At 46.2% G+C, this 13174-nt stretch overlaps 1 protein-coding gene across 3 annotated transcripts in view; it reads right to left on the bottom strand.

Moving 5' to 3' along the window:
- Myrip (myosin VIIA and Rab interacting protein) overlaps positions 1-13174 on the bottom strand; it is a 333894-nt gene that overhangs the window by 52013 nt on the left and 268707 nt on the right. For 2 of the 3 annotated variants that reach the window (XM_071600012.1, XM_071600020.1), the window contains exons 9-10: positions 11086-11239; positions 3814-4430 (exon numbers count right to left, since the gene is read on the bottom strand). In XM_071600012.1, the coding sequence (XP_071456113.1) occupies positions 3814-4430; positions 11086-11239 (771 nt within the window). The remainder of the gene's footprint in view (positions 1-3813; positions 4431-11085; positions 11240-13174) is intronic. The other variant, XM_071600018.1, reaches the window with a different exon arrangement.

Below are 13174 nucleotides of genomic sequence, written 5' to 3'. Positions count from 1 at the left end.
GAAATAAAAAGGGTTGAGGATATGGACCAGGGGTTGAGCACCCCTGGGTTCAATTCTTACCGCTACTACTACTCCTATTACTAATCTGGTGACAAGTGATCAATTTAATCAAAAAGTCTAGCTCTGACCTCATAATAAGAAAAGTAAAATACAGATTGACCAAAGAGTTAACCGGAAATAATAAAAAAACTACAAAGCATTTGGAAAAGAATAGAAAGACATAAGATCAAGGAACTAAGGTCTTCTTAAGGCACGAAATACAAAGATAATAAAGGAAACAACTGATGGATTATTATTAAGAAAAAATTTTGTAGGTAAAATAACGTTAAGGCAAAAGTGACCAAGGAGAGAATATTTTCATACGTAACCATCACAGAACTAGAATTTGTAATATGATTCGGAAATAAAACCAATTCCTAAAGTCAATAAGAAAAAGATAAAGAGTACAATAAAATAACGTAATAAAATAATGTGAAAAAATATAAACGTGCCTTCAGACAAGAAAAATGCAAATAGCCAAACATAGGAAAAAACTGATTGGTCTTGGTAGTAATTATGAATCTACTAACTAAAAAGAACTTTTTCTAACATAAAATTGGCAAAAACCGAACAGACCGACAATGATATCGTTGACAACATGCGAGAACACACTGGTGCGGCTATGGCTATGTAAATTGCTGAGGTCTCGGGAGCTCAGTTGGCAAGTCTATTTTAAAATTAAAGATCCACACACGCCACCAGTCAGCAATTTTACTTTTCGCATAAAAAGATGTGTGCAATGACAATCTCTGTAGTATGTTCCTAACAAGGACACCTTGGAAAGCCTTTAAATACCCATCATTGTGGAAAGTTATTGTAATTAAAGTAGAGTCGTTTTTTTGTGGTGAGCCAAGGGGTCCTGAGTGGGGCCCTGGAAGTGCCTGAGCCAGCAGGTGATTATCACCAGCAAGGCTTAGCATTGTCCCGACAGGACATGATGTGGTGATGAAAAGCAGAGGGACTGTCAGGACTTCCTATTGTTTTAAAATTTTTTTACAGATAATACACCCCTTAGGACTGCTCTCTAGATGAGAAGCTCCCACACTCACACCCCTACCCCTGACATACCACCTCCATGTAATCTTTTGCACATAGAATGTGTGGATCCCTGTGTGCTGACTGACACCTCTACTGCTTGGCTGTCAAGAGACAGGAGTGGAAGAATATGGACAGCATGATGCCGATTTTGCTACGACACAGATACATTTCTCAATTGTGTTTCTATATGTACTATACAGATACGGATACATGGAGATGGATTGACACCAAATACACCTGTAATTACTTTGGGGAAGATAACAGGGGTTTAGAGTTGTGATCAAAGGGAACTTCATCTATACACTTTAATATTTTTTACATGGTAGAATATTCATTTTATATTATGTTAATTTATTTATATGATTAAAAAGCAACAGTTTACATATTTTATTGATTTGGAGAAGACACCTGCCCCCCTCCCCCACCCCTTTAGTAAACTAAATTGAAGGGAGGACGCAGAGGGCCAGGGTTTTGATGCCTCTGATAGCGCCACATTAGCTCCACCTAGTGGGGATAAAAGGACATTGCTACTCGCTCAGAGTCACTCCCAGGAAAGGAGTGGCCCGGGTGCCTTTTGGCTGGCGTGAGCCTTCTCCCTATTTATACCTTGCAAAAGATTAACATCAGAACATAATTTAAAAGCCATTATGTCATAAATAGAAGGCTTCAGGCACCTGATTGTGGTAGTGATGAGGCATTTTATATCCTTACATGAATCATGTGGTTGACCCTCAGGAGCATCCCTTGAGGCAAGTCACTCAAAGTCTCTGCACGAAAGTCTCTACTTGAACTAGATAACAATGATTGACAGCAGTTAGACTGAATTTTTTGTTGCTTCACTCTGTGGTCATAACAATCCCATAAGGCAGATTTTTAATAATCTTATGTTATAAGGAGGAGAAAATAAGAGCTTGGACCAAATAAGATACTGTTTTACAGGCAATATATTAGCAGGTGGAAGTGATGCTAGATTCTGTGTTCTGAGGCCTTTCATGGAGGGGCTCAGGATCGGATCTGGCTGATGGATTCATAGAAGGTCTTACAGCAAACACTGGTAAAGATCCAGCCTGAATCCCATGGCCTGCAGCCTTGAAGGACAGTTTCTGGCCCACTGATATCTTCCAAAGTCAAGCTTTCACATCTCTCTTCTTCACCTGAGGAATTTCTCAGGTCCCAACCGCACAAATCTGGCTATGTACAGAGTTAATGCCCACCCTGGGTGAGGACAACCCTCTACCAATGGAGGATGGGAGATGTGGATCAATGCCTCCTGTCCTCCATTTGGAAAATTCTGAGCTGTGTCCTATGTGGTTTCCTAGAGAGTCTCTGGTGTAGGACTGCCCAGCTGCCTTTAGCCCACCTTAATTGACATTTCTCACTTCCCTGTGTCACACTTGGGCTTCTGGGATCCAATTCCTTGACTCAAGTCTGATTCTGGTGGTACCAAAACTAAGAGTGCACTGTTGCTAGGTACTGTGGGAGTCATGATGACATTCAGGAAGTGGATGTGGATTCTCTGGAGCATGAAGTCAAGCTGATAGTGATTTGATCAATGACTCTGTGCCCACAGGGGCATGGCAATATAATTAGATTTCTCATAAGACTTCCAGTTTCAAATACGACAATTCATTGCTTCTATGAGATTATATAAACTTTCTGGGCCACGTGTGTCCCTTTTGAGTTTGGAAACTACTGCTATGAGGAGGCCATAGTGGGCTCCATGAGGTCTGGTGGTGGGTCTGCAGTGATGTTCAGCAGGACTTCCCCTGAAGAGGCAAAGGCACAGGTGCAGCAAAAAAAGGATGTAGAGCTAAGAATGAGCAGCTCTTTTAGGAATATGAGATCAACCCAGATAGGGAATCCATGGCCCGAGATTGCAAGAAAAACTATGTGCGTGCATGTGCGCATGTGTGCGCATGTGGCTGTGTGTGTGTGTGTGTGTATGGGTACATTTTTCTAGGGATAGAGTTCAAAGCTTTAATTGCATGTTCCAAGTGGGCTCAGAAACTACACCACATGATCAGAGCCACCAAGGATCCTGAGAGGGCTGTGAGGTAGACTAAGAATCCCAGAATGTTAGCACATCACAGAAGGTTAGCAACTGCAGAATGTTCAGTATGATAACGGCACCTTGAGTTATCATACTGAAACAGCATTTACTGAGTCCCTGTGCCATGTCTGGGACAGATCTGAGCTCTTTATAAACATTCGCTTGTCCCAACCTTCCTCTGAGCCATCTCCATTTTACAGATGTGGCAACTGAGGACTTGAGAGATGCCTTGCCCAAGGTCAGACAGTTGGATTCGAACCCAGGCGGCCTGACTCTAGAAACCTCACCCTCAACTCTACATCACTGGCCTTCAAACTTTAGCACCCAGTAGAATCTCCAGGAGAGTTTGCCAGGACAGATGATCTAGCATGTTCTGGGTGGGGCCTGGGAAGCTGCAGGGTTAAGAAGTTCCCAAGTGCGCTAATGCTGCTGGTGTGGGGAGCACACTTTGAAAACCACACTTTGAATTCTAAGCTACTGTCTCCAAAGAAGAGGACATGGAGCATTGAGGCGACCTGGCATGAGTCACTCAGCTACTGAGCGGTAAAACCACGATGACAATCTGCTTCTGTGGATTCCAGAGCCAGGACTCTTGAGGCCACTTAGCTGGGAGGAGCGCATATTCTACTTCAGAAGTGTGTGCACCTGAATTTTCACACTGAGACCACAGGGGTGCAGTCTGTTACCTGGGGATGGGCACTGGTGGAAGATGGTTCCTTGTTTGGCTCCTCTGAGCCCACGCGGGCCCTTCTCCACCGCCTGGCCCGCCGGTCTACAGTGTGTGGGGCCTCCTCTGGCTCGCTGCTGTCTGAGGTCTCTCCACTGGCCACCTGGGGGTTGAAGTTCACGTCCAGCTCTCCCTGTAGACGCATCTTCTCTGCTGCGGGGTTCTTGGGGACCTTCCTCTGCATCCAGGACAGTCTGGTCCTGTGCCCAGCATCCCGGGAAGAGCCTGCTGAGGAGGTCTCTGAGTCAGAGCACATAGCCTCAGGGTTGGGGGAGAGCCCAGATAAGGAGATGGCTGAGGGGCCTTGGTCAGCGCCCTGGGCCTGTGCAGGCTGTGCCTGGGGGTGCCTGGGCAGACCCTGGGGCTGCGGACATAGCTTGCTTAAAACCTCACTCCAGTCATAGTCCTCCTCGCTTTCGGAGCCCATCTCATCATAGGCAGATGCCACACTGGAAGCCACCTCCAGGGCCTGGAACGTCCCACTCTTAGGTTTGGCCAGCAGGCGGGTTGGGGGCGGAGCACCGTCCTTCAGAGCCACCCAGTTCCCATCTGGGCTCTGCAACACTGGAACCGGACCTGTGAGAGAACAGGAGAAAGAAACCAGAGAGCGGTTACCATTAGAGAGCAAGGTGAGGCTGTCACTTGTCACCTCCCCATGATGGGCTCCTGGGGGGGTGTTAGGGAGCAACAGCCTTTAGGAAGACCCACGGGTCATACTTCACTGGGGAAGAAGTTTAAGGATTCTTAGGAATTCTCTTGAGGCCTCACAGCTGGAGAGAAGCTTGGAGATATAGCTCTACCTGAGTTGATGGCCACCTCAGTCTCCTAAGAATCACCCTGCTCCTGCCCTGGGCTGGCAGGAAGGGCTGCAGTTGGCTCTTTGCCCTTGGGTCATGGTTTTGTCTCTTAGATCCTTGGCTTCCCCCCACCAATGGGAAATTATTCCACCACCTGTCCTGATTGACCTCACAGCTAAAGATGTTTACCCTTGGGACACAGATTTCACTCAGCAGCCCGTGAGACGGACATGGAAGTCTACTGTGAAGTCAAGGCACAGGCCTCCTTCTGAAAAGGACTTGAGGCCAAGGAGGTTGGTATTTCCAATTCCGTCTTACAGAGGAGGAAAGGACGATAAGCAAAGTAACTGGTTAAAGGTCCCAGAGAGCAACTGGTAGAGCTGGTTCAACATGCATCCTTCACCTGGCTCCAGGCAGCTCTAGGTTATTGGCTGTGCAATGGAAGCTCTTGACTGGCTGAATAGCTCGGGGCAAGGGCAGACTGCGGCCCTGGGCTGGGTTGGTCTGAACTGAATTCAGGTCATCTGGGATAACTGGTACCTGGCCCAAGGGCTGGTCTCTTTGAGGGAGTAAAAGTTGCTTTGTCTTATTTTTGTTGAAGGCGTATAGGAAAGCGTTATCTGCCCACGTCCCTGGAGTAAGATGACAGGTGCTTTTTTAGTGGGAGGTGGCTTTGGCACAGTAACTGCCAATAGAAGCTGTTTTAAAATGAGGGACTTCGCAGGGTGCTGGGGATGGGTGAAAAGGGCCTCAGGGGTTTGAAAAGGGGCCATTCCCCAAATTGTGTGTGGACTCCATCTTCTAGGCTAGAGGCCTTTGGGGCCATAGCTCTCTGCTGTAGGACCTTGAGTCAAGGACATACCTTGTGCTACTTAAAGAATATGGATTTTTCTACCAATTAAACCGTCACTGCTCCATATAATGGAAATGAACTAGTGTTTGTGGTGTTGTCCAAAGAGCATTGTCCTTGCTAGGCCCACTTTAGAACCAAGCCTTAGGAGAATTGGGATGTCGGTGGGACATGTGTTTCCAACTGAGCGACCCAGTTCCACTTCAACTGCCTGCCTGCAGCTCAGGCTGGAAAGACATCAAGATCCCCTCTCTTCCTTTGAAAGTCAGAAAGTGGGGCTTTCTCTTGTCCAGGAGGGCAGTGAGCCCCAGTAGCTGGCTGATGTAAGCAGGGGCTCCTGGAAGACTGAAGCCAAGTGGCACCCTTTCTCCTGCCTCCTCCGCCTTCATTATCTGTCTCTGCAACAACACAGGGCGAAACCCCAGGGGCACAGCCCCTATTCCAGGAGCGCGTCTGATCTCCCTGCCCAGGTGTAGCCTGCCGATCTTGGAACATGGAAAGCCACCCTCCAGGTGACAAGTCCTCTGAGGTAAGGTCTGCCTCTTAGCCACCTCCTTATCCTAGAAGCAAATTAGCCTTCTCTGTCCCAGAGCAGGTTTATGCAGCAGAAAGGACAGAAGTCTCCAAGTCAGAGGGCTTAAGCAGTCTCTGAGCTTGAGCCCCTTCGATGATGAAAAGGAATAGCTAACGTCCCACTGAATTGTTAGGAAGATGACATGGGAGGATGCTACCCACACCTGCTCAGGGCAGATGAATTCCTGATAGCTCTTTTTCCCCCCGTCTTCATAAATGAATGAAGCTGCTTTTGTGCAGGGCAAAGAATAAGAACTATGGATTCAGGCAGATGCAGGGCTGATCCCCTGTGACTGAATTTACTCAAGAGACCTGGGTCAGAGAGCCTCGGAGCCTGTTTCCTGGCCTGCCAGTGTGATCCTCCCTGGCTGCTGCTGGATTATTATGAGATGTAATTCATCCATTAGAGCATCTGCCACACCGAGGGCTCTCAGATATTTTTATCTTTAATCTGTTTAATTGCATCATAGTATTAGTATTCAAAACCTGACTCACCACTCATATCTCCCATCTGTATCTACATAAAGCAAGTAAGAGCGGCCACAATTCAGTATTAAGTATTAATGTGTATTATGTATTAATATGTATCCATTGACTATGGAAGTATTTGACAGAGTGGTTAATGAGGGTTATTATTACCACCCAGAGTTTATGGGTGGGAGTTTCTATCTTGCAGGCATTCTTCCAGTGTGGTGTCTGGAGGCAGCTGAGTTACTCAGGACACTCAGGCTCTCAGGGAAGCTGGTGATAGCCAGTAAGGAGCCACATAGCTTTTCCCTGTGGGGGCCCTGCCTCAAGCCTTAGCCCTCATCCCTTCAGCCCACACCTAGTGGGCTTCCAACTTCCACCACTTGCAATTCTTTGCTTGAGTTTTTGATCTGGGTGCCAGGGCGTACATTGCTCTCAAAGGCAGGGTGAAGTGCCTGGAAATCACCTTGTCCCAAGAGCAGCCCTCAGTTAGTGGTTGGGGAGGCTCCTGGCTAAGTTCCCAGCTCTCTCGCCTGCCAGGCAGGTGGGTCTTCTACATGGACTCCCAGATTCCCCCGTGGGGACAAGCTCCAGTCACCCACAGTGGTAACCTGCTTGGTAAGAGTCATTTGCTGCTTCCCTTTCCTTACTTGTTTCGTGTCCCCACTCCTTTCTCTTTGAGTTTTCTGGGCTCATGTCCCAAATAAGCCACGTGACCTCAGATCCTCATGTTAGACTGTTGCTAGTGGAAGTCAAAGACACCTAGAAGATGCCAAGTAGACTGGGCCCACTCTCTGGAGAAAGGAAAGGCCCTCTGGGCTTTCGAATTAGTCACCATGTCTGTTCTCTGGACATTTGCTGAAACTTGATTCAAACGTCACTCATCAGTGGCATATGCTTGGCCTGTCTTCCTCGAGGCTCTGGGTCTTGGCTTCTGAGTTCTGACAAAAAGCTTTAGTTCTTTCACACTTAACACTGTGCCGTGGTTTATTTTCTTGGTTGTTCACTCTAGTCCCAACCCTGACTGTGAACTCTTGGAGGACAGGGTCCTTCTGACTTCTCTACTGCTGTGCTTTCAACTGCTGCCCAGCTTTGGGCCCCATCCTGGGTACCCAAAGACCATTTATTAATGAACACAGGCACCAACAGGCTTCTGGGCAAGAGTGGGCTTTTGATTTCCAGCTCTCAATGAGCCCTGCTCTCTACAGATTCTCCTGGGCCATGTGAGGAAGCTGAGAGGAAATCCCCTGATAGTGCCACTCCGTGCCTGGCTCCAGGGTTGGCCATGTTGTAAATGTGGTCCTTGGACTCCAACGCCCAGTACTTAGTGGGACGAGATTCAGCTCATTGCCAGCTCTTCACTTTCTCCCGATTTTATAATCCTGTTTTCAGGTGCTTCAGGAGAAGTTAAGAATTGACTGACTTTCATCTCCAGTGAAAAACCCATCCTTAGTAAAAATAGATGTCTCCCTGTCTGCCTATTGATGCTCTCCATTCCTAGGAGGAACTTTGTCGAGCACCCCCAGAGCTGCTCAAAGGTGCACCTGGGCTCCAAAATCCCATTCTCTTACTCTGACAGGGAAATTCCTTGGGGACCCCGCTAGCCCTAGTTCCCCCTTTATCAAAATTCCTGCTCTTTAATTTGGCAGAGACAATGCTCACTGAGCCACCTCAGAGCAGTGACCATTCCCTGGTTTTTATTTCCCCAACACTAAGCACGTGCTGTGTATACAGTAGGTGCTCAAACTCTATAAAGTGATAATGCATTTTAAGGAAATCTAATAATTGCTCTAAGTGCTGTCAAGGCTGAAGGTAAAGTTGCTGTGGTTTCCCCAGACCACAGTGTCCCCAGGGCACCAACGGGCTCTGACCAACCCTTCTGATGTATAAACAGAGTTGCTGAAAATAGTCCAGTAGACATTAACCTTCTACCATGACCTCCACCTCTGGGCCTCTTCTGTTCTACATTTCTGCTTTGCAGAGACTGAGCAATGCCTCTGGGAGTAATTTTCTTTCTGCTAAACATGCCACATGTCCCTCAAGACCTCTAGAGTTGTCATGGACATTTTAACATGTTAAGGACTGAACATTCCTCAGAAAATCAACTGCTTTAATTTTTTTTGTTTTAAATTTTTATCCTGTGAGATGCATGGGTTTTTGAACAGAGTATAAAATCTTTTTTTTGTGTGTGTGTGATATTATTGAATTATACTTTATGTTTATATACAAGTAACATGACTGCCTAACTTTATAGAAAATTATGCACCCAATCATGTTGCAAAAACAAAATTCCTTTGTAAATTTATTAGGAATGCTCTTAATTCAGTGGGGAACTACTGTGTGATATGGAGAATCTTAAAGAAGTTTTTAAAATATCCTACAAACCTACCACTTTGTAAATCTGAATTTTCACATGATGGGTTTTTTTTTTTTTTTTTGTATGCTTGTTTTGATGATAGAGAGATACATATTATGGAGCGGCAGTTGAAAACCCCCACATGTTGGAGTCACCATGTTGGGGTGTGAGGACCAGCTCTGCTCATGTTAGCTGTGGGGTCTTGGACAAGTTATGTAACCTCACTGCCTATTGATGCTCTTACCTTCCAAACAAAATAAAAAGAGCAGTTAGCAACAGCCTTGGAGGAATACATAAAACGGACCCTGCACTTTATGAAGTGATTTTAAAGGTTAGCTATTATTGTTTAGTGAAGATCTGTTACATAATATTCTCATAAGCCCTGTGGAATCTACAGTCCTTTCTCTGTGGAAATGTACATTTCATAAGGAGAGGGATACCGAGGGTCAGCGGGGGTGGTGGTGGGGAGAGTGAGTGACAGAGGAAGAAAGAAAGAGGAAGAGAATGAACGAATAAATATTAATATGCTGGGAAACAGGAGGAAAGAGAAACAGATCTAGAAATAAAAAAATGCACTTAAAAATAAAAACAAAAACTAACACATAAATAAAGAAACTATTGTGCGCTACCGAATCTGTCCTGGCTCTGCAGTTTCTACTAATAGGTGCTAAAAGATTAACATGGAAACCATCTTTTTTGGAAAAGTCTTTGGAGCGACAGTTAAAAATATTCCATGTGTATGATTCTTTGCACTGTGTGGATTTTGCTTATATAGCTGTTGGTTAAATCATTTCCTTATAGAGTAGAAATGACAGCTCCATCTTTAGAAGCTTATATGATTATTTTGCTATCAATCTTTTCTGGTTGCTTTTGTTTTTCAGGTTAGGGTCTGACATACACCATGGGTGAATACCACTGGTAGTTCTTCATGTGAAGACAAATGTGCCTGGTTTCCATTCTGTGGGTGTACATACCACACAGAAAGGTGCTAAACATGCCACATGTCCCTCAGATGTGTTCTGAGGCTGGGTAGGCACCTTTACTCCAACAGTCACGGGGTCTAGGAGACCCCTGAGTACGGGGGCTTCCTGGCCCTCAGCGGCTGGCCACATGGTTATACAAGCATCTTGCAGCTTTTGATTTGACTTTAGGAGAGTGACTAGCTAATTTGAACCTCTTTATTTTGAGGTTCATGACTTAACAATTTTGTCAAGGACTATTGTTACAGACGTTGAGCTCAATTGCTCCTTGCAGTGCTAGAACATTCTAGGAAAATAAATAGAAAGAACAGACACTAATGAATCAAAGTGCTATCTCCAGGTGTGGCAAGATAGACATTATACCATCTAAGCCTCTTTCATGGCTGGGTGATATTGCTGGGATACCTGAGCCACACAGGGCTACATTCCCCAGGTTCCTCTGTATGGAATTGTGGCCACATGACAGGTTTCTGCCCATGAGATGGGAGTGACAGTGGTGAGTGTGTTTCCCCATGGAGGGGTTAGGGAGTAGAGGTCCTCTGCCTCCTTCATTCTCTCTTTCTCCACCTGCTGGCTGAATGTGGATGATCTAATAGAAGTTTCAGGTCCTAGAGGGCAGCGGAGCCACAGTGCAGGAACCTTGGCCTCTGCAGGCCTCTGCAAGCCAGGGACAATTGCACTGCATGGGTGTGTGATGAAAAAGGAAATGACTGCATTAAGCCCCTTGACTGTTTGGTCTACCTGTTATAGCAGCAAGTGTTACCCTACTCATGTATCTGGTTTCAGAAAGGAATTCCTTAAAACCAGATTGATGCTGGGACCCAAATCCCTTTGAAAGCTGAAATGCCCTAAGAAGTTGGTTTAGTGAGCCTGTCCTACATAAGATGCATCCTCCCAGTCTACCAAGAACAGGGGGCTACAGTGGGGCCATGCAGCTGAGACATTTTAAAACCTTTGCCCAGGAGTACCCGTTTCACAGGTCTCAGCAAGGAACATGGGATATCGATGGCACATTAAAAGCCTTCATAACTAGAAAAACTGGCCAGGTTATATATGGTGTGCTGTGTCAGAGACCCTCTGACTTGGCCCAGCCGCCCTGAATGGGCGTACACAAACTTATGAGCTGAGTGGCATGCAACTGCTGAGAAGCCTCTGGGCAGCACTTCTGAAGCCCACAGATCAAGCAGAGGCTGCTTAAAACCGTTACTTTTTCCATCCAGCCCATCCATGCTCTTCCAGCTGGTCAGAGCAGACTCCTTCTTTTGATGCTGGCTCCAGTGCCTCGGGTGCCTTGACACAGTCTCCTGGGAAGAGGGCTTCAGGATATCTTCACCAGAGAATGAGAATGCAGACTGGGAGCGCTGTGGGGAGAAAAGAGGGGAAGGGATGAGCTCACGGGGCACAGTCCCTGGGATAAATGAGTTCAGCTGTGCAGAGGACCATGTTTAATACTATGGACTTTTTTTCTGGTGAGCCTTCAAAGCTGCAAATGAGTACACAATGCCACGTCCCTGTCACTGTACAAATGGTTCCCTGTTTATTCCACTGCAAGTGGCCAAGCTTACTAGGTAGCATAGAGGTGCAGAAGAATCCTATAGGGCCAGTTCTCACATGGCTCCTTCTTGTCCAGCCATTCTCCCCGTCCATATTTCTTAGGACTAACTGCGTGAAGACCTGCTCTAGGTCATAGAAAAACAAAAACATTTTCCCCTCAAAGACTTTCAAACCCACAGGAATACAAAGTTATGGCACGATGTATGGGTTGTAATAGATGAGCAATCAATGTAGGGTTAATCCACAAGCCCAAGAATGATCACAGCATGTTCCCATTTAGCCCACGAAGCAAAACACAATGAACCCAAACCTAAGGAGAACTGTGGAAATGGGAATTCTAATGACTGACAGGAAACATATCTGAATTGCATCATACATGTAAAGCTCAAATACTGTATACAGAGAACTTTATCAAATATGAAGAGACCAATTTTTTTTCTTCCTTTGCCATTTAATGAAGGAATTTCATGGTTATTTATTTTGGCCTTTCATGGTTATTTATTTTGGTCTTTTTTATATTGATGACAACATTAAACAAAGTACTGATCTGTAATTCAGGCTCCTGAGCAGGGTGCCTCCCCCTGTTGGCTGATGTTACTGCCAACAGCACCTCTCTCTTCTATCCCAGTGACAAATGTGCTCTCCTCCATGTTCTTATGTTCGTCCTCGCCCACCCCAAGCGCTTAGGATAGAAGACCCAGGGACTTGCTCAGGGAGAGCTCTGAGCAGGGCTGTGGCATAGTTTGGAGTTGGACTTGGGAGCCAGCTGTCCCTGGGCTCAAACACCACCTCCGCTATGACACCTTGGCAAAGTGACTTAATTCTGGAAACGACTTTGCCCTGCACTCCCAGTAGATTGCATAATAGGCGAAAGCTTAAAAAAAGATGTTTGCTCATAACCAAGAAAGCCAGCAAAGGCCAGCATGGGATATCTGGGTGACAACTCCGAGCTTTATGGTTGGAGTCTGGGGAGAGGGTGACACACTCAGTGGCCTTGCTTCCTAAGGACACAACCAGTCTGAAAAAGACACAGATGTGGCTCAGAATCCAGCATGCCATTACTGCAGGCCAGGTACCCTCTGGCACAGGCACAAGGCACCAATTCACTGTGCTGCAGAGTACATGGCAGACTAGCTTGGGTCCTAAGCTACAGGAAACTTCTAGTTCCCCTCACAGGACTTTTGAGCAGTCTAGGAGGATGATGGGCCTACAAGATAATAAGGAAACTTCTAAGCTGTGCACCAAGGGTTACCACCTGCTCCCATCTCTATGAATGCAGAAGCAAGGGCATAATGGACCTCCAGAGATGCCTTTCAGTGCAGTGACCATAGTTAGCGTGGCTGTATGGCGAATGAGCTGCATCCTTATGGATTCCACAAAACTCTGTGCACAGGTCTCATTTCCAGCAGGTCCTGGCCCATGGAACTCCACTGACTGCCCCTTCCCCAAGCTGGTCGGGGACCTGGTTTCCTCTGCTTATTCATGCTTTACTGCACTCTACTGCAAACATCTGTCTTCTGACTGGTGTGCTCACTAGACAGAAGAGCACCCAAGGGCAGTTAATGTCCTGTGAGTGGTGACATCCCCAGGCCCTGGCACAGTAAGTGGTACAGAACTGGAAGTCAATGAACACTTGCTGTGGACTTAAGGCTGGCTAGAGGAAAGGTTTTCAGAAGTGCCTGAATTATTTTTCACTAATTTCTTAGGTACAATTGGGGAGTAAGAGGAAATAATTGCATCCT

This window comes from Marmota flaviventris, chromosome 1, assembly GCF_047511675.1.
Source record: "Marmota flaviventris isolate mMarFla1 chromosome 1, mMarFla1.hap1, whole genome shotgun sequence".
NCBI classification, from domain to species: Eukaryota; Metazoa; Chordata; class Mammalia; order Rodentia; family Sciuridae; genus Marmota; species Marmota flaviventris.
Note: the sequence above shows the minus strand (reverse complement) of the source record. Positions and strands in the feature narration are given on the sequence as shown.